At 38.8% G+C, this 20,960-nt stretch overlaps 2 protein-coding genes and 1 non-coding gene across 3 annotated transcripts in view; 2 read left to right on the top strand and 1 right to left on the bottom strand.

Moving 5' to 3' along the window:
* The window catches only part of pabpc1b (poly A binding protein, cytoplasmic 1 b), a 31,321-nt gene extending 18,871 nt beyond the window's left edge, over positions 1 to 12,450 (top strand). Inside the window, 9 exon segments of the mRNA XM_030147205.1 lie at positions 2,060 to 2,197; positions 2,542 to 2,637; positions 3,810 to 4,176; positions 4,675 to 4,785; positions 4,893 to 5,038; positions 5,143 to 5,227; positions 9,641 to 9,771; positions 11,826 to 11,925; positions 12,046 to 12,450. Of these exon segments, the coding sequence (XP_030003065.1) occupies positions 2,060 to 2,197; positions 2,542 to 2,637; positions 3,810 to 4,176; positions 4,675 to 4,785; positions 4,893 to 5,038; positions 5,143 to 5,227; positions 9,641 to 9,771; positions 11,826 to 11,918 (1,167 nt within the window). The 3' untranslated portion in view covers positions 11,919 to 11,925; positions 12,046 to 12,450.
* On the top strand, positions 2,308 to 2,444 carry LOC115428989 (small nucleolar RNA SNORA5). The gene has a single exon (XR_003936718.1). It is a non-coding gene; the product is annotated as a small nucleolar RNA SNORA5 (small nucleolar RNA).
* A 2,482-nt stretch (positions 12,451 to 14,932) lies between the features above and the next one.
* LOC115428652 (type-4 ice-structuring protein LS-12-like) lies at positions 14,933 to 20,726 on the bottom strand. The gene is made up of 4 exons (XM_030147802.1): positions 20,649 to 20,726; positions 18,016 to 18,079; positions 16,934 to 17,045; positions 14,933 to 15,146 (listed from the first exon to the last, which is right to left on the bottom strand). Exons 2-4 carry the CDS (start codon positions 18,062 to 18,064, stop codon positions 14,933 to 14,935), a joined length of 375 nt encoding a protein of 124 aa, XP_030003662.1. The 5' UTR covers positions 18,065 to 18,079; positions 20,649 to 20,726.
* Between the last annotated feature and the right edge of the window lie 234 nt (positions 20,727 to 20,960).

Below are 20,960 nucleotides of genomic sequence, written 5' to 3'. Positions count from 1 at the left end.
AATCTTTTTGTGGTTTATGGTCCTGGTCTGAATACTTATTCCACCACCGCAGTCAGAGCCTCTTTAATTCTACCTTCATCAGTGAAGGGCTGGTTGTGCTGGTCCAGGATGTGACCCACTTTACTGATGCCTCTGGTCCAGATGTAACCCACTTTACTGATGTTTCTGGTCCAGGATGTGACCCACTTTACTGATGCCTCTGGTCCAGGATGTGACCCACTTTACTGATGCCTCTGGTCCAGATGTAACCCACTTTACTGATGCCTCTGGTCCAGGATGTGACCCACTTTACTGATGCCTCTGGTCCAGATGTAACCCACTTTACTGATGTTTCTGGTCCAGGATGTGACCCACTTTACTGATGCCTCTGGTCCATGGATGTGACCCACTTTACTGATGCCTCTGGTCCAGATGTAACCCACTTTACTGATGTTTCTGGTCCAGGATGTGACCCACTTTACTGATGCCTCTGGTCCAGGATGTGACCCACTTTACTGATGCCTCTGGTCCAGATGTAACCCACTTTACTGATGTTTCTGGTCCAGGATGTGACCCACTTTACTGATGCCTCTGGTCCAGATGTAACCCACTTTACTGATGTTTCTGGTCCAGGATGTGACCCACTTTACTGATGCCTCTGGTCCAGGATGTAACCCACTTACTGATGCCTCTGGTCCAGGATGTGACCCACTTTACTGATGCCTCTGGTCCAGGATGTACCCACTTTACTGATGCCTCTGGTGCCAGGATGTAACCCACTTTACTGATGCCTCTGGTCCAGGATGTGACCCACTTTACTGATTGCTTCTTGGTCCATGATGTGACCCACTTTACTGATGCCTCTGGTCCAGGATGTGACCCACTTTACTGATGCCTCTGGTCCAGATGTACCCACTTTACTGATGTTTCTGGTCCAGGATGTGACCCACTTTACTGATGCCTCTGGTCCAGATGTAACCCACTTTACTGATGCCTCTGGTCCAGGATGTGACCCACTTTACTGATGCCTCTGGTCCAGATGTAACCACTTTACGGATGCCTCTGTCCAGGATGTGACCCACTTTACTGATGCCTCTGGTCCAGATGTAACCCCACTTTACTGAAGCCTTGTCCAGGATGTGACCCACTTACTGATGCCTCTGGTCCAGGATGTGACCCACTTTACTGATGCCTCTGGTCCAGATGTAACCCACTTTACTGATGTTTCTGGTCCAGGATGTGACCCACTTTACTGATGCCTCTGGTCCAGATGTAACCCACTTTACTGATGCCTCTGGTCCAGGATGTGACCCACTTTACTGATGCCTCTGGTCCAGGATGTGACCCACTTTACTGATGCCTCTGGTCCAGGATGTGACCCACTTTACTGATGCCTCTGTTGAGGCGCCGGTCTTGGTCAGTTTAGTGAACATGGACTGTTGTTTTTGGATGTTAGTTTTCAGTTTTCTTTTTCCTTCTCTTTACGGAGGCTGATTCTCACCAGATAATCTCGTTGTGAATCTTGCTGTGAACTTTGGTGAAATTCCGCTCCATGTTACATCTTTTACCGACTGCCAGGCTCCACCCACAGATCAGACACACACACACTTGTCTTTCACATTAGTCAAACAGAAGTCTGTGTCTTATTGTTGGTGAAAATAACTCCCTGACTATACTCGGCCCACATCGTTGCGGGGCTAAACCCACTACCTGCCTGGCATCTGGCTCATCCTGGTCCCCTTGGGCCCCGCCCCTCTCCAATGACAGACAGCAAACCAGTGCTAAAGTTTGATTGACAGCTAGTTGACCGTTTCATCTCAGGAGTCGGCAGGACACTTGTAATTTTGATTTGGTGGAAATTCAGACCTGTTCAACCAAATGACAAGTCAACTTTGTGTTCTTATATTATTGACCCTTGGCTCACCTGGAAGTTTGGCACAGGTGGTATGTGACACGGTACCCACGGTCACAATGAAAATGCAGGAAAGACCTCGCCATGGCAACAAGGCAAGGTGTGTTGAGCTGATTCTATCACTGAAAAAGCAGCACAAGTTGACTTTGTTTTCTTCTTTTGCTACAGGCAGTCGATGAGATGAATGGGAAGGAGTTCAATGGCAAGCTGATCTATGTGGGCCGTGCACAGAAGAAGGTGGAGCGGCAAACTGAGCTCAAACGCAAATTTGAGCAAATGAAACAAGACAGGATGACTCGCTACCAGGTCTATTTCCAATCATAGTGCAGTAGTCTAACAGTAAAAAAAGACTGTATGTGGACACTGATAGCACTGAAATTGTGTGTGTATATAAATCTATGTGACTGGAGAACTCCTGCAGCTTTGTCAAATTCAGTGCTCCCTCCTCTGTAGGTTGTACTGGCCAAAATGGCTGCAATAGTGACTTTGTAGTTCATGGGCCTCATATTTCTCTTTCATGGACTTTGGGGATAAATATGTACTACACACAACAAAAAAAATGTGATTTGCTGTTCACAAATCAATATTAGTCTAGAATTTATAGAAATGCAGATTTTAATCATGTTAACATCATTTCACCTTTTGTCTAGGGTGTCAACTTGTATGTGAAGAACCTTGATGATGGAATTGATGATGAACGCCTGCGAAAGGAGTTCTCTCCATTTGGGACCATAACCAGTGCCAAGGTAGTGGCTCAGCTGCTTAGACTCAGACATACTAATGCTTGTTTGATGGGTATGTGTGGAAAATGTGTGCAGGAGATGAAGTGTTGCTGTGCCCCACTGGACATTCAGAAAAAACATGTACAGTAGTTCATGACGATACAGATAATATTTTTGAGTTTGGTCATTATTTGCATATCACTGTGTCCCATTAATGCTAAATACTGTGGTGGCTCCCCGTAGATATGCAGTAGAGCTCTGTGGGAAGCACTGCATATATGATATGGTGTTTGTCAATTTAAAAGATAATTTTACAAGTCAAGAAAGTCACAGTTTATAATAAAAAATAACAAAGGACCATTTAGTTTATTGTGAAACAGCTCAGTGAGCAGTATCCCTCATCTGATATAATACATGTTATCAACACCAAAGGGATGTCACCTCCATACCCTGTTCTCAACAAATGAGTGAAATAATATTCAGGTGAAAGTCAGCACACGTTTGGTCACATGAAGCTGAAGAGGTAAAGTTAGGAGTATGTCACTCATGCAGCTAGGGTGTTTCTGCTTCTGTATAATTTTTGCAAATTTCAACTTGGACAATTTGTCCAACCGATTTGTCAGATACTATTCACCCGATTCTTTTCCAGTTGGACACACATTCTTTACCACTGGGAAAGGTGCAGTGCATAGTTTGATGGCTGAATTTCAATGTTGGGATTTTTTAAGATACATTTTTGCAAATTTTAACTTAGACAGTTGGTTCAGCTGATTTCTCAGACACTATTCACCCAATTCTTTCAACATTTCACACCTATTCTTTACATGTGCCCTTCTCTCAATTTTGTATTTTTTTTTTCTTTTTTACAAATTTCTGAAAAGGTTTTAAAAAGACTGAATTTTAAAACTCAGAATGAATCCCTGGGTAGGCAGGGTATTGGTGAGCGGGAGGGGCTAAGTGTTGTGCGACTGGGCAGAGCTGTTAATAAGCTCTGCTTACTTTTTCACTTGTTACTATGTACTTTTACAGTCTAATACTTAGCTTTTTATGACAAATTATGAAGTCAAAAAATTGCAAAATTATCTTTTAAAATGATGAAGTTGAAATTTGTGGCACACGATCTAAAAATAATTTGCATCTCTCAAATGACTCCACCTGTCCATTGCGTATATGAGCAAATCCTTGTTACTTGTCAGGTCATGATGGAAGGCGGCCGCAGCAAAGGCTTTGGCTTCGTCTGCTTCTCGTCTCCAGAGGAGGCCACTAAAGCAGTGACTGAGATGAATGGGCGCATTGTTGCAACCAAGCCGCTATATGTGGCTCTTGCTCAGAGGAAAGAGGAGCGTCAGGCCCACCTGACCAACCAGTACATGCAGCGCATGGCCAGTGTGCGCGCAGTGCCAAACCCAGTCATCAACCCCTACCAGCCTGCCCCTCCCTCTGGATACTTCATGGCAGCCATTCCTCAGGCCCAGAACCGTGCTGCTTACTACCCGGCCGCCAGCCAGATGGCTCAATTGCGCCCGAGCCCCCGCTGGACCACCCAAGGAGTCCGGCCACAACGTGAGTATCGGCCCCCTTTAAGGTGTTCTTCCTCAACAACACAACATAAGAAGGTTGTTTTATGTACAGTAGTGGATGGGTCTTCTGCAGACTCTTTCACTTAGTGTTCCAACATCAAACAATTCAATTCAAGTCAAATGACAGGGTTTTCCATAGCATTATGAGGCTGAGTTGCAGCACCTACATCAATTTTACCAAAACTAAATCCAAATTAAAATAAAATCATTGTAGAGAGCATCAAAACGCAATCATTTCCTCATCTAATCATCATAGCTTTGCAAGTTTTGTCTTTAAACTTGCATAAATGTAGTTGAGTACCATACATCCTTCTGAAGTGCAGTAGTAGCATTCTGAAGTAGTAAGTAGCATTAAATGAAAGTGCTTGGATAAAGTACAAGTTTACCAAATATTTATTGCCTATATTTTCTGTATTTACATATAGTAATTGAGTGTCAAATAATTGTGGAAATCTTTTTGTTTGTATTTGTGTGTACATAGACTTCCAGAACATGCCAGGGGCCTTGCGCGCCTCAGCACCTCGTCCTCAGACTTTCAGTACCATGCGGCCTGCGTCCCACGTGCCTCGCATGATGTCCACCCAGCGTGTTGGTGAGTCATCTAGTCAGTGTGTGATGCAGTGCAAATACAGTCATCTCACAGGGAGACTGTGCCACTTGATGTGTGTGGGTGCTGATGATCTTTGTGTCACTTGTCAGCCTCTCAGACCATGGGCCCCCGACCGGCCACAGCAGCTGCTGCTGCCGCCGCTCCTGTTCGTGGGGTCCCTCAGTACAAGTACGCAGCAGGGGTCCGCAACCCGCAGCAGCACATGACCACTCAGCCACCAGTCCCCATGCAGCAGGTAGGAAGACGTACTACTTCAGCCGCTGACCTATTCACCATCTTTAAGGAGGTTTTCTTTAAGCCTCTCACTTTTTTCCCTCTGCCTTTTTTCTGACGTCACAGCCTGCAGTCCACGTTCAGGGCCAGGAGCCTCTTACTGCCTCCATGCTGGCCGCTGCTCCACCACAGGAGCAGAAGCAGATGCTGGGTAAGGCCGTCACTAGGTGTCCTATATTACCAACTAAGTTGTGTCCTTTAGTCCTCTGTTCCTAATTAATACAAGCATTATCATACAGTGGTGGATGAAGAATTCACATCCTTCAGTCATTGTGCAGTAAAATGTTTCCTGATAGTGGGTGTCATGATACATGGTACGGCCATGATGAATACGATTGTCATTCAGAATAATACAGACACACGGCTGCAGTGGTTGGTCCAAATCCAGCAGGTGGAAATAATCCAGGTGTCTGTTCACAACAACCAGTCCTGGAGCTAATAATCCTTTAAAGTGTGTTGTATTATTGCACGTCCACATAAGTCATGAAAGTGAACCACAGGCCACCTGTGTTTGTCAGAGCCCAATGTATGAACGTCCTGTTAGTTCCAAACATTTTATGGATGTGTACAAAGACAAACATAATGTGTGTGCACTTAAAATCCTCAGCTTTAAGGTGTGAGAAAGTGGAAGTTAGCTCCCCTCATCTTATCATTGACACCCCCCCCCCCCCAGTACACGCCAAAGTTTTTGCACATATGAACGGACAGACAGGCGACGAACTGATGACAATACCAGGAGTAAAAACACGACTACATTCACAGAGGCTTTTTTAAAGTACAGGAGTGTCCGTATGTTCCCCAGTACATGACCCTGTGTGGGTACAGGGGAACACAGGGCTGACCCCCAAAGTACCAGGGAAGTGAGAGCTTTTATTTCCACACCATTATGTGGCTTCTATGTATATATCTAGATTTGACTAAATGTATTTGTAAAGGAGGGGCTTTTTTTAATGAATGGTAGTTCCAGCCTGTGTCATATGCTTAAAATAGTCCTCTGTTTTGTACGTTTCCTGCTTAGTAACTGTGTTTGATGAGTTAAGCAGAGATGCCAGAGGCTGGATACAGATACCTGTGTGTGTTGTGGAGTGGTTAAGCCATTCAGTGTTTGTCCTTTCTGTCAGACTGCTATCAGCTTCATTTGTTCTGTGTTCTGGTCCAGTGTGTGTCCATCTGGGACCAGTCCAGTCTGTTTGGTCAGAGGTTCAGTGTACATTTTGGAAAAAGCGTATTCAGAGACAGTATCCTGCTTATCATCTGTATTCGTTTTCCTATTCTTACATCCAGCAGCATACAAACACATTTTTGTCCCTTATTTCATGCGTCTTTCATTTGTTTCTGGTCTGTTGCTGCTGCCAGTCTGCACAGGCAGCAGCAACGAGCAAAATAGTACATTTCACTACTCTGTGATCAAAAAAATGAAACAAACTAAGGTGTTTGCATTTTGTTTTTCATTGCTGTTCCACTTTAATTGTACTGTGAACTATGACCTAAAAGCCAAGCTATGTACTGAACTGTGATTTTTGGTTACTGTGACACCCACATTTACTATTATATTGTATTTCCTCAAATAGTGTCCGTCAGTTACAGAGGGTACCAGGCGGTGATCTGTGGGAGGATTTGATTACAGCTCTCTGCTTAATAAGTAGAATTGTTTTCAGCACAAAACCTTGGTATCATTTTCTGTCAGAGATGTTTAAAGTACCACAGTGTGCTTTTAATTCAAACCCAACTCTTCCTTAATTGTAGCTTTTAAATGGATAGAAACCATGCATTTATTAACAGGTCTTTTACTGTATTAAGTGTTACCCACTGGCAATGGTTATACATTTCTATAAACTTACAAGCTGTACAGGAAGGTAACAAAATCCATTCATATATACACATGCAGAGAATGAGAATAAAACAAGTGTTGAAAATGGCAGCATTATATTGTTGAATGTTTTAAATCAATAGAAGTGAGTGGAATGACTGACAGCATATTATATGATAGATACCTGGAGTTTATCAATAGTATTTTTTATCTGACCTGTATGTGAGGACTGGCCTAAACCACACCTCAGCCATTATTAGAGACCTGGCTTGTAATTGATTCATACTTTTAATTTGATGAAATTAGCCATATAATGATTTTGGATTCTTAATACTGCTGTGTTAGCTAAGCAATAATGGGACTCATTTGAAGTACTTCATACTGTTGCACCTCTGAAAAATCATGTTTTCATGACTTTAGAAAGTTTATTTAGATTTAGAAAGTTTTTCAGCCCATAAAGGAACATTCAGATCCTCCACCAACACTGAGACACATCTGAATTCATTCAACGCATCTGCAGATATACAGTTTTCAGTGGACATTAAGAGATGACAGTATGTAATCTGAAAAACAAGTGGAATAAAAAGTATAATATTTGTCTCTGAGATGTCACGGAGTACAAAAATAAATAGCTCTTTCTGTTTTGTGTGTAATGCAGATTTTCAGGTCTTTAGTGTCAGTACGCTGGACAGACTCCACTAAATGTGTCCTGTGTCTTCTCTCTGGTTCTGTGTGACTGTGACTTCCAGAAGCCCCTTTTATACCAGACTCCCAGGAGGTTTTATTACCAGGGATTTACCTGGGTAATAGAATACTTGGTAATATCTGTGGTTTGCATTTCCACCGCACCTTAAAGTTCCTGAAAATTTATTCAAATCAAGCTTCTAATAGTTTTGGATTAGTTAGTTAGTTAGTTAGTTTGGAATTAGTTTAGTTTTATTTAGTTTTGACTATTTTTTTCTCTAATTCAGTTTGTTTTAATTAGTTTTTAGAGCAGGTTTGCTAGTTTTTATTATTAGTTTTCATTATTTTCTAACTGCTTAGTTTTAGTTTAATTTTAGTTTAGCCGTCTCTTTTCTCTTCTTCTCTGTCGTCGTATTCAAATAAATCCCAGACAGGACTCTGCTGCTTTCTCCCAACTTTAGTCTCCATGTTTCCAGGTAGAGTGGGGACCAGAAGACGACTGGAAACCACAAGTGAACACAAGTGACGGACCAAAAAGTGTTGTATGGTGACAGCTCAGAAAATTGCTCAAGTGAAATAAATTCATTTTATATCAATCCGACATTGACAAAGACGAAAATGAAGGGAATTTTATCCATAAATTTTATCCGTTTTAGTTCGTTTTATAAGCACACAATACAGTTTCAGTTAGTTATCGTTTTTTAGCTTACCGGCCGACAGGCCATAAACTATTGTCGTCATGTGGCGTGTGTTGGCGTCGGCAGCGTTGTCTGTCATCGTCTGTCGTCCGTTACAAAAATTTCAATCGTCTTCTTCTCCGAAACTACAACTCTGATTGACTTCAAACTTGGTATACAGCTTCTGTATGATGATGTCAACAAAAGTTAGTGAAATTATTTGGCTCCGGATCTGATTCTGGATTTGGTGCCACTTTGAAAAATGTCCCCATTATCAGAGATAGGAAGTGGATGGATGCAATAACTCAGTAAATCTAAATGATATCCAGTGTAAATGTCTCCAGTCCAGCCCTGATGGGGAGATGACCCAAACATAATGTCCACATGCTGATCAGGATCTTCTTCTGGATCTGGAACTGACGCAAAATTTAACATGGGCTCTTATGGGGAAACATTTCAATTGTCTTTTTCTCTGAAACTCCAGTTCTGATTGACTTCAGACTTGGTCTACAGCTTCTGTATGATGATGTCAGCACAAGGGATTGAAATTATTTCGATCCGGATCTGATTCTGGATTTGGTGCGACTTTGAAAAATGTTCCCACTATAACAGATAGGAAGTGGATTGATCCAATAAATCAGTATCAATGATATCAAGTTGGAATTTGAATTTTTTACAGATGTGATTGGAATATGAGCAAAACATGGGCTATTTCTGTAATAGAATAAATACACAGAACTGGGTGAGAATAAACGGCATCTGGATACATTTCCCAAAGCTTTGAATTTGGCCGGTAAGATACAGGACCATTGGTCCGATTTTTTTCTTTTAATTATAGTTTTTATTTATTTCAGTTAACGAAAAAGTTTTTAAATTTTTAGTTTTCGTCATTTTGTTAATTTTCATTAATGATAATAATTGATTCAAATAAATTTAAAAAAAAAATAGAGGAGAGTGTGTTCTGCAAATGGACCACATCATCCATCTGCTTCTTGTTGCTTCTCTTTTGCTTCATTTTCCAAATGATCAAAACACAAACGAAATGAAGCTTATGGAAAAAATAAACATGTCTGCAGCTACCACTGGCTATAGTGAGTTTGAACCGCTACATTTGTGTTCCACCAAAAGCGTTCTTCAGCATACAGCCCCAAGAATTCCGGGGAATCTAAAAATTCCTACCACCCTACCAGGAACTTTTTTCAGGGAAAGTTTGGGATTGAGGGAAAGGTGTGTAGTTTTTTTTTTTTTTTTCCTGGGTATTTCAGTGGAAATGTATAGAATGTTTTCAAAGTTCCTGGAAAAGTAAAGGTTCCTGGGAATGTTCCTGCGGTGGAAAAGGGGCTTTATTATTATTATTTTTTTTTTTAATCCTCCGTTTGTGCTGTTGTTCCAGGTGAGCGTCTTTTCCCATTGATCCAGAACATGCATCCCAGTCTTGCGGGGAAGATCACCGGCATGCTGTTGGAGATTGACAACTCTGAGCTGCTGCACATGCTGGAGTCTCCAGAATCTCTCCGCTCCAAGGTCTGAGTTCACAGTAATGACATCTATCCTGAGCTGTGTGTTTGGAGAATTCAATACGACATGACATTTAACGCCCAGGACTGTGATGTTAGAATTCTGCTTCCTGATTGGTTCTCAGTGGCTTCATGGTGGTGCAGTGGATCGCACTGTTGCCTCACAGCAAGAAGTTCATGCGTTTGATTCCGACACCAAGACCTTTCTGTGTGGAGTCAGTATGTGGACTGACCAGGGTTCTAATAGTTCTGGATTTTTAGCTTACCGGCCGACAGGCCGTTAGCTGTAGTCGTCATGCAGCGTCTGTCGTCGTGTGTCGTCGTGTGTCGTCCGTTACAAAAATTTCAATCGTCTTCTTCTCCGAAACTACAACTCTGATTGACTTCAAACTTGGTATACAGCTTCTTTATGATGATGTCAACAAAAGTTAGTGAAATTATTTGGATCTGGATCTGATTCTGGATTTGGTGCCACTTTGAAAAATGTCCCCATTATCAGAGATAGGAAGTGGATGGATGCAATAACTCAGTAAATCTAAATGATATCCAGTGTAAATGTCTCCAGTCCAGCCCTGATGGGGAGATGACCCAAACATAATGTCCACATGCTGATCAGGATCTTCTTCTGGATCTGGAACTGACGCAAAATTTAACATGGGCTCTTATGGGGAAAATATTTCAGTCGTCTTCTTCTCCCAAACTCCAGTTCTGATTGACTTCAGACTTGGTCTACAGCTTCTGTATGAGGATGTCAGCACAAGGGATTGAAATTATTTCGATCCGAATCTGATTCTGGATTTGGTGCAACTTTGAAAAATGTTCCCACTATAACAGATAGGAAGTGGATTGATCCAATAAATCAGTATCAATGATATCAAGTTGGAATTTGAATTTTTTACAGATGTGATTGGAATATGACCAAAACATGGGCTGTTTCTGTAATAGAATAAATACACAGAACTGGGTGAGAATAAATGGCATCTGGATACATTTCCCAAAGCTTTGAATTTGGCCGGTAAGCTACAGGACCATTGGTCCGATTTTTATTAGTTTTTGTTATTTTCTAAATGCTTAGTTTTAGTTTAGTTTTAATATTAATTTTAGTTTAGTCGTCTCTTTTCTCTTCTTCTCTGTCGTCGTATTCAAATAAATCCCAGACAGGACTCTGCTGCTTTCTCCCAACTTTAGTCTCCATGTTTCCAGGTAGAGTGGGGACCAGAAGACAACCGGAAACCACAAGTGACGGACCCTTAAATATCATGTGGTGACAGCACAGAAAATTGCTACAGCGAAATAAGTCAATTTTGTATCAATCTGACATTGATAAAGACGAAAACTCAGTGAATTTTATCCATAATTTTTATCCGTTTTAGTTAGTTTTGTAAACACACAATACAGTTTCAGTTGGCTTTCGTTTTTCTCTTTTAATTATAGTTTTTATTTATTTCAGTTCTGAATCAGAATCAGCTTTATTGGCCAAGTATGTGAACACATACAAGGAATTTGGCTTTGGTTTTCACAGTGCTCACAACATACAGTTTCAGGACCTGGACACAATATAGACAAACAGTCCACTAGGGACAGAGACAACAATGGGCTGAGATTTACAGTGGATTTACAATGGAATATGTACAGAATGCAACTGGAGTTTTTATACAGTGAGTGGGTGTGTGTGGTCTATTAAAAATATATGTTTATGTATATATTATTTACAGTGGGTTTTATGTTGTAATATGTACAGAAAGTGCAAATTGAAGTATTTATACAGTGAGTGGATATGTACAGGAATACAATCTGTCAAAATATATGTTTATGTGTGTGTATATATATATATATATATATATATATATATATATGTATATATAAGTTAACGAAAATGTTTTTCCAATTCTAGTTTTCGTCATTTCGTTAGTTTTTGTTAACGATAATAACCTTGTGACTGCCTGACTGGTGGTCAGCTGTAGTACCAGTAGGTGTGTTACAGTTACATCCTAACCTTGTGACATATGATGGACATGGTGCAGTGGTATTGGTGAAAGTTAAGCGCTTTTCTCTCTGCAGGTGGATGAGGCGGTGGCTGTCCTTCAGGCCCATCAGGCTAAAGAAGCCGCTCAGAAGACTGTGACCAACCCAGCTGGTGTTCCAAGCGTCTGAACCCAAGGTCTGATCTGCCCCAAAGCAGACGAGCTACTTCTGACAACTCAGCTTCATCAAAGTGGAACAGGAATTCTAGTATTGCCACTAACTAATTGATTTTTTTTTTTGTCTCTTGTGTCAGCAGGAGTGGGGAATCTTGAGGCTAGCTTCACCGATGGAGAAAAAGAATTAAACAGTGAAAAAGGAAAAATACACAAAACAAAGTAAAATACAAATTAAATGGTATGTTAAAAAAATTTATGGAAACAAGTCTACAGCCATGCCTAGAATAATAATAATAATTAAAAAAACAAAAAACAAAAAAAAAAAAAACAAGCTCGGTTTAAAGAAGAAAATGCACCAAAAAAAGAGAAAAAGTTAAAATAAAAAAGTAATCTGTTATTGAGGGGTTTTAGAGGGGAAGTGTGTGATCAAATCAGATTGATGCTATTTTAGCTGTTTTAATGTTTGAATGTTGGGGCTGTGGAACTGAAGCCACGGCCTGTTCTTGTCAAATTTCCCTTGACCTTTGCTTGCTTGAATAAAACTTTAAAAAAGAACAACTGGCTGAATTTTTCTGCAATAAAAATCCAGATTGTTGTAATTGTTAATTGTCCTCATAAGAGGACCAGACTAAATACTGGGACTCAGAGTTTACCTTTACACTTATTCTGAGTCCAACTCCACCAAATACATGATTCTGAAAAGAAGGTGAGGGGGCTTAGTTTGAGTTTATGTGCTGCTTTATGTGCTGATTTTCAAATCCAATTTTATTTATATAGTACCAAATTATAACAGAAGTTATCTCATGACACTTAACATACAGAGCTGGTCCAAACCAGAATTCTTTCCTAAAATTCAGTTCCATTTAAGTATATGCATATATTTTCTCCTTTTTGTTGCCAACATGTCGTCCATTCCCACTGGTGACTGAAGCCCTCAAGCCTCTCACACCTTCCAGATGTCCACATTCTACAGTCTGTGTAGTTTTTATTGCATTATTTCACATTCAAAGTAACTGATTTAGGCAGTGTTTTTCCAAACAAAAACTCTGATCCTGTGCCAGTCTGGTGGTTCACCATAGCTATAAAACTGATGAATTTCTTTTTGTAAAATAAATAAGGTTTGGCAGACTCTGACTGAGACAAGTGGTGTGAACACCAAGGTTCTAATAGTTTTGGATTTTTCATTATGGTTTAGTTTTATTTAGTTTTGACTTGTTAATTCTCTAATTCACTTCGTTTTAATTAGTTTTTAGAGCAGGTTTGATAGTTTTTATAAGTTTTCGTTATTTTCTAAATGCTTAGTTTCAGTTTTAGTTTAGTGGTCTCTTTTCTCTTCTTCTCTGTCGTCGTATTCAAATAAATCCCAGACAGGACTCTGCTGCTTTCGTCTCCATGTTTCCAGGTAGAGTGGGGACCAGAAGACGACTGGAAACAACAAGTGACGGACCAAAAAGTGTCGTATGGTGACACTAGCTAAAATTGCTAGAGTGAAATATTGATTTCATATCAATCCGACATTGATGAAGACGAAGGGAATTTTATCTCTAATTTTTAGACATTTTAGTCAGTTTTATAAGCACACAATACAGTTTCAGTTAGTTATCGTTTTTTCTTTTAATTATAGTTTTTATTTATTTCAGTTAACGAGAAAGTGTTTACAATTCTAGTTTTCGTCATTTTGTTAGTTTTCATTAACGATAATAACCTTGGTTAGGGTTATGTGAACCAGAGCTCTCGGTTTAAATTGAGATGCTAGTTAATGTAAGCCAGTGGAGGCCAAATGGTGTAGAATAACACGTGTGTAGGTACAGCACACCAAATGCCAAAAGAACTGGCGTGACAAACAACGCCATTTACTGAGATCAGTCTGATCTGTGTTACAGTTTAAGGCTGTACCAGTTTGAGGCTAATTTGATCTACTTTGCAGAATTTGAGTGACACACCCCCCCCCCCCCCCCCCTCCCCCATCCAGTGGAGAGTTGTGATGAATTTCAGTGTAGAGCACAGGTGTCAAACATGCGGCCCACCAAAGGGTCCAGTCCGGCCCCTGGGATGAATTTGTGAAATGCATAAATTACACTGAAGATATGAACAGTCCTTTTAGTTCAGGTTCCACATTCAGACCAGTCAAATACTATCAGAATAACATAAAAATAATGACAACTCCAAATGTTTCTCTTAGTAAATGTAAATATTTTCATGTATTTACACTAAAAGTATAATTTGGCAAAAAAATGTGAATAACCTGAAATATCTTCAGAGAAGTAAGTGTAATTGTACCAATATTCTGTCTGTTATTAAATGTTTTGTGTGTTTGTAGATCCACTGTGATCTGTCAGTTCTAATGTACATGTGGAAATGATAAACTGAGGCAGAATATTGTTAAAATTACACTGATTTTTTCAGTTTGTTCGGGTTATTCACATCTTTTGAAAGAATAGTTTGTAGATGTAAACCTGTTCATAATGCAAATTAACTTTTTTCACTCTAAAACATAGAGAAAAGTTTGGAGTTGACATTATTTATATATTATTATTTATATTATTTTACTGGTCCGGCCCACTGCAGATCATATTAGGGTGAATGTGGAACTGAACTAAAATGAGTTTGACAGCCCTGGTCTAGAGTGATGTAGAAGTTGTGTGTATTCTGATCTGACTGTTCATACTGAGACCACAAAACAACAACAACAAACATCCAGTTAAGAATCGGATGTGACTGACAGTAGGTTGAACTGCACTGACTTGGATACCGCTGGGCTCATATATGACCAGGAATATTTTTTTGCCCAAATGTGAACTCATCATGTCTAGAATAAGGATGTTTGTGTTTTAAACATGTGACCACAGACAAATGAATCCTCTGAAACTGTGTTCCAAGTTTTTATTGTGTTCTGAGACAGAGCTGAAGAACTCCATGTCAGCGAGCGCTGAAACACATGACGCTGTTCCACTTGTGCACCTGAAACAGAAACGGCTCAGTCCATGATGGTGGTGGTGGTGGTGGTGGGAGGTGTGGACGTCAGCTTTAGTTGCCGATGGCCTTGGTCTGCTCCATCACTTTGTTGAAGATGTTCTGCATCTCCTGCTGGAACTGGTCGATCATGGGCTGCATCTGGGCCTGCACGTTTTCAGCCAGAGGTTTGACCTGCTCCTCCAGTTTGGTGGTGATGGTCCTCAGCTGCTCCTGGACCTGGCTGGTCAGGGGCTCCAGGTTGGTCCTGCCCTGCTCAAGGAGGGCCCTGTGGAAGAACAAAGAACCACAATGACACACCAGTCTGCTCCCAAAAACTAGGCCCATTTGAATGTGTAATGCAACCACAGGAACCAGCCTGAACAGGTGTGTTTACAGAAGGACATGTCTGCTCGTCCTGTTGAAGGTGGTGAACCCTGAGCGTACACTGTTCCAAAGCAGAGGTTTCATCCAAGGTTCTAACGGTTTTGGATTTTTTGTTCTAGTTTAGTTTTATTTAGTTTTAACTTTTTTTCTCTAATTCAGTTAGTTTTGATTAGTTTTTAGAGCTGGTTTGATAGTTTTTATTAGTTTTCATTTTTTCTCTAAATGCTTAGTTTTAGTTTAGTTTTAGTATTAATTTTAGTTCAGTGGTCTCTTTTCTCTTCTTCTCTGTCGTCGTATTCTAATAAATCCCAGACAGGACTCTGCTGCTTTAGTCTCCATGTTTCCAGGTAGAGTGGGGACCAGAAGACGACTGGAAACCACAAGTGACGGACCAAAAAGTGTCGTATGGTGCCGCTAGCTAAAATTGCCAGAGCGAAATAAGTCAATTTCGTATGAATCCGACATTGACAAAGACAAAAACGAAGGGAATTTGATCCATAATTTTTATCCGTTTTAGTTTGTTTTGTAAACACACAATACAGTTTCAGTTAGTTATTGTTTTTTTCTTTTAATTATAGTTTTTATTTATTTCAGTTAACGAAAATGTTTTTACAATTCTAGTTTTCGTCATTTCATTAGTTTTGGTTAATGATGATAACCTTGCTGGTCATCCTGTTGAAGGTGGTGAACCCTAAGCTTACATTGTTGTAAATCAGAGGGTTTCTGATACAGTTTCTGTCTGATTGCATGTATGGTCAGAACAGTCCTGCATGAGTCATGAGTAAACACTGACTGCACTGTAAAAACAGACCTTTAGAATCCACTCAGTAAAAGTGAGGTCACAGTTTGCACTCATTTTGGTTCAGTAGATCTGACCCCATATTTGGAGTAAAATGTTACTAAACTGAACAGCTATAACACACTAAAAGAAATGAGGGCAAATCCACCTAACATATCCCAATAGATTACACAACAAATTACTCCTAAAAAGTGAGTAATATTAACTGTCAGTTGTTAATAGGAATATGTTCATCTACTTAACTTAGGGCAGGGAGGATCAATCTAAATATTAATAGTATCCATACTAAGGTGTGTGTGTGTGTGTGTGTGTGTGTGTGTGTGTGTGTGTGTATTGATATTGGATCGATACTTTTGTTGTGGTTTCTCTTCTATACGTCCAGCAAATCACTCAGATTTTGGCTTTTTTTTTTTTTTTTTTTTTTTTTTTTTTTTTTTTCTCTTTGTCTTTTTCTCTCTCTCGCTGTCTTGGGCACACAAAGAAGCAACTGAGCTCATGGTGCAAGACTATGCAACTCAACAGAAATATTCATTCAACAAAAAAATTAATTAAAACAGTCAAACACACCATAAAAAGAACTACACTTATTATTAACTCAGAACACTGTCAAACACATAAAAACTGTCCACACTAGTTTGTCCCAATGCATGCTGGGAAACTCCCCCAGCTGCTCCTCCAACACGTCACAATATTATGGGGTAGATTTTTTCATATTATTTTAAGTAGCAGTTGTTACTGTTAACACACGGGTGGACTTGAACCAGTCAGAACAGATTTCGCTGGATAAATATTACTGTTGATGAAACTGGAGCTGATTTCCATAGTTTGTATTCACCAACCCCCAAAACCCTCTTCCACAGTGTGCATGAGGCATAGACTGGTGGACTCACTGAGCCTGGGTGGCCACATCCTGGTTGCGGATCATCTCAGTCATCTTGGCTTTCATGTCCTCGAAGTACTGAGTCAGCTTTTCCAGGTCAGTGGCATCCTGTGCAAGGCTTCCTGCAGTTTTACAGCAAAAAAGAATCAGAAAATGAAAACTTAAAGGTGACTCTGTATGAGTGAAACCAACTATACACTGTAAAAAAAAAAAAAAGTAATATTCCGGCAGCTGGGGCACCAAAAAATACTGTAAAATAACAGAAAATAACCATCTCATAAAAATACAGTAATTTTCCACAATTAAAATACAGTTTTTTGCCCTAACTTTACATGAGATTTTACTTTTTTTTTTTTTTTTTTTTTTACTTTTTAATGTTTAATTAAGAATATTTTCATGTATTAAAACAATCAAATTACATATATATATATATATATATATATATATATATATATATACACATACATACATATATATATATACACATACATACATATATATATATATATATATATATATATATATATATATATAAATAATGTTGAATGAGACTCAGTTGTCCAATCCACTGATAAAAACTGTATTTGGACAGTTTATCAGTGCTTATACATGTTATACATTCACAAAAATACATTTATTCAACATTTTTGTTGTGAAACCTCCTGTAATTACACAAGATATTTGTCAATTAACAAACAAGTCTGGTTAAACTGACAGAACAAATACTCTTGTTACTGTTAATTGTCAGTAATTTTATCTCGTTTTATTTATTTATTTTTGTACAGTATTAAACTTTAAATTAACAGTTTAATCTCATAAGTAGAAAATAAATATTTGTGAAATTACGATACATTTGCAAATGTATTTTAACTGTATTTTTCTGTGAAAAAAGAAAAAAATTCTTTTAAAAAAATTGAAATTTTTTGGTTATTCACAGTTACAGTTTTTCGTGTTACGTTCCATTTGACATGTAAAATCACAGTCTGTTTTTGTCATTTCATTGATATTTTCCTGTATCTTAAAAATACATGAAAAATCTGTAAAACGAACAGTAAAAATTCTGTTAAATTACAGATTTTTTTTACAGTGTACCTTGTGCCAGGGCAAGCACGACAAGGGTTGCGATGAGAGTGAACTTCATGGCTGCTGACTGGACCTAGAAAAAAGGAAAACAGAAGGTTGTCAACTGTCATTCTGCTGATTTTACACAGCACACACTGAAAAAAGGTTACATTTTCCTTTTTTTAAGCCAAAGCCTACACCTTAGGTCTAAGTTATAATAATGGATAAGACACATGTCACTATCTTGTCTAATGAAATGGATGCACATTGAACTTCTGAAGGATTTAACCCACAGGTGTCAAACATGAGGCCCAGGGGCCAAATCTGGCCCACCAAAGGGTCCAGTCCGGCCCTGCGGGATGAATGTGTGAAATGCAAAAATTACACTCAGATGTGAACAATCCTTTTAGTTCAGGTTCCACATTCAGACCAATTCAGTCTAAAGTGGGTCAGACCAGTCAAACACTATCATAATAACGTAGAAATAATGACAACTCCACATTTTTCTTTTTGTAAATGTAAATATTTTCATGTATTTACACTACAACAAAGTATAATTTCGCAAAAATGTGAATAACCTGAACAAATATGAACAACCTGAAATGTCTAAAGAGAAATAAGTAGAATTTTATCAATATTCTGTCTGTTATTAAATGTTTTGTGTGTTTGTAGATCCACTGTGATGTGTCAGTTCTAATGTACATGTGGAAATGATAAACTGAGGAAGAATATTGTTAAAATTATACTTACTTTTTCAGTTTGTTCATGTTATTCACATCTTTTGAAAGAATAGTTTGTAGATGTAAACCTGTTCATTAATGTAAATTTACTTTTTTTTTTGCTCTAAAACAGAGAAAAGTTTGGAGTTGACATTATTTCTATATTATTCTGTTCTTATTGGACTGGTTGGGCCCACTGCAGATCAGATTCAGCTGAATGTGGAACTGAACTAACATGACTTTAACCCATTCTGTATATTTATTGACAGTAGTAAAGGAGTCCTCGTCTTCTCGTCATCATAGAGTTACTCAAACAAATGACTCGCTGATAAAATTGTCACATTTTCTAAGAATCTCAGCCTGATTGTTTTTGCCAAGAGTCAGTAAAATAAACATTCTGTACTGACAGTGTGTTCATCCAGCCCATGTATAAACCTAATTAAACAGACAATAACTCCTTTTACTTCAGTGGAATCAGACCAGTTGTAAACCAGGGGACACTGTCACAGATGGAGGTGTTTTCTGAAAGTACAGAACAGAAGACTGGATCCCTGCCCCCCATCCGATGTTTCTGCTGTACGTTCAGAAAACTCCACTCACTCATGTCCTGGACAGTTGTATTTATAATCAAAGCATTGCTGCCTATATTTCTTGTGAAAAGTTTATATAATCTGTTATTTTTGTGTCTTATGTCTTTTGTCATGTTTTACCTGGTCCACCTATTAGTCTGGTTTTGTCTTATAAATCATATCCATCTTGTTTTGTTGTAGATCTGATGCCTCTCATGTGGCTTCATTAATGTTAACAGTCATAAACTCCTCTTTCTGTTTACAGATTTAGAGTGTAATTCCACAAATGAAATATTCATGGAAATAAAAGGAAGTTCATGTCAGTGTTTTTCAGTCAGAGTGAGTGAAACCTCATCTTTTCTGCAGCTCTATTTGCACTGAAAGAGTTTGATTTGAAATGTTACTCATCCACAGTATAATGCCCTGAGTCTGACAATACAAAGGAATAAAACTGTACCTGTATTTATGTTAAAAATGCCACATTAAACTCAATACGACATTGCATTATTTTACATTTTTTTCTATCATGCTCAGGGCTGCAAGAAAATATCAGTTCTGCAAAATATTGCAATATTTCATTTCACAATACAGTATCGATATTAAAAGTACTGTATTGATAATATGCACTCGCTCTCTCTATTTTTAGGTATTTATTCAAATGCAGATATTGTGGAGGTTCATTTTAGTTTTTTTGTTTTTCTTTTTTGTTATATTTTATTTCTTATTATTTAACACCCTTTTTAAAATAATGTTAGTTCCTTTGTTGGGATTGAACTCAAATCCTGTTCTGATGTTAGTTCTGAACTAATAGAATCTGAACATTTGAACAGGATCTGAAACTGGAATGTCTGGAAAACAGAATTTCAGTTTGAACACAGGAACATTTTGTGATAGAACATTAGATCTTATTGGGATCAAATAAAAATGTGTTTAGTATTTATGCAGATTTCTGCTGTAATTCAATTCTTCAAGGAAATAATCATTAAAAAACAAACAAACAAACAAACAAAAAAATTTGCCTTTTAACAGTATTGTGATATATCGTATTGTGACCCTAGTATTGTGATTCGTATCGTATCACCAGATTCTTGCCGATACACAGCCCTAGTCATGCTACTTTTTTTTTTTTTTTCAGTTGATTTATTTCGAATATGGAAATGAGACAAACTTTCTGATTGCTACTAACTGACTTCTTTGCTCAACATAATATAGAAATGAAAAGTCAAGGAAGCCTAAAATAATGATACACACAAAAAGTCATATTTGAAAAGGAGTGAGAAGAAGCACAGCTTCTTAGCTCTCACTCCTTTGTCTCTTGTCTTTGTCTATCTTCTCCATCGTCATCATCATGTGTAAGGCAGGAGCAGACACTCACCTGGACGGCAGGAGGAGGATGTGCACCGGATGGTGTCGTCCTGTCCTCTGCTCACTCTTCTTATAGTCCAGTTTGCTGATGTGGCACTGGCATCGCGTCCTCTGATTGGACGAGCTCAAACACCACAGCAGAACTATTGGGTGCTGCAGCTGATGACCCCTGTTCAGTGTGAGCCACCTGAGCAAAGCAGACCAGAGTCCAAGAGTCCCCTGTCCACAGTGACTGTTTATCTTATCATGATGATTAAAGAAAACACTTCCCACATCATGACACTGACTCATGTTTAGGGGAACGTTCACAACGCAGGGTCAG

Source organism: Sphaeramia orbicularis, chromosome 11, assembly GCF_902148855.1.
Source record: "Sphaeramia orbicularis chromosome 11, fSphaOr1.1, whole genome shotgun sequence".
Taxonomy (NCBI): domain Eukaryota; kingdom Metazoa; phylum Chordata; class Actinopteri; order Kurtiformes; family Apogonidae; genus Sphaeramia; species Sphaeramia orbicularis.
The sequence above is the reverse complement of the archived record's forward strand: the minus strand, read 5'-3'. Positions and strand labels throughout refer to the sequence as shown.

Bases quoted from the DNA above. Each gene is read 5' to 3' on its own strand.
- LOC115428652 (XM_030147802.1), bottom strand. From the start codon at position 18,064: ATGAAGTTCACTCTCATCGCAACCCTTGTCGTGCTTGCCCTGGCACAA. The intron at 17,046-18,015 runs GTACACTGTAAA...GTAAAACTGCAG, and splicing joins CGTGCTTGCCCTGGCACAAG to GAAGCCTTGCACAGGATGCC. The intron at 15,147-16,933 runs GTGAGTCCACCA...GTTCTTCCACAG, and splicing joins GATGTGGCCACCCAGGCTCA to GGCCCTCCTTGAGCAGGGCA.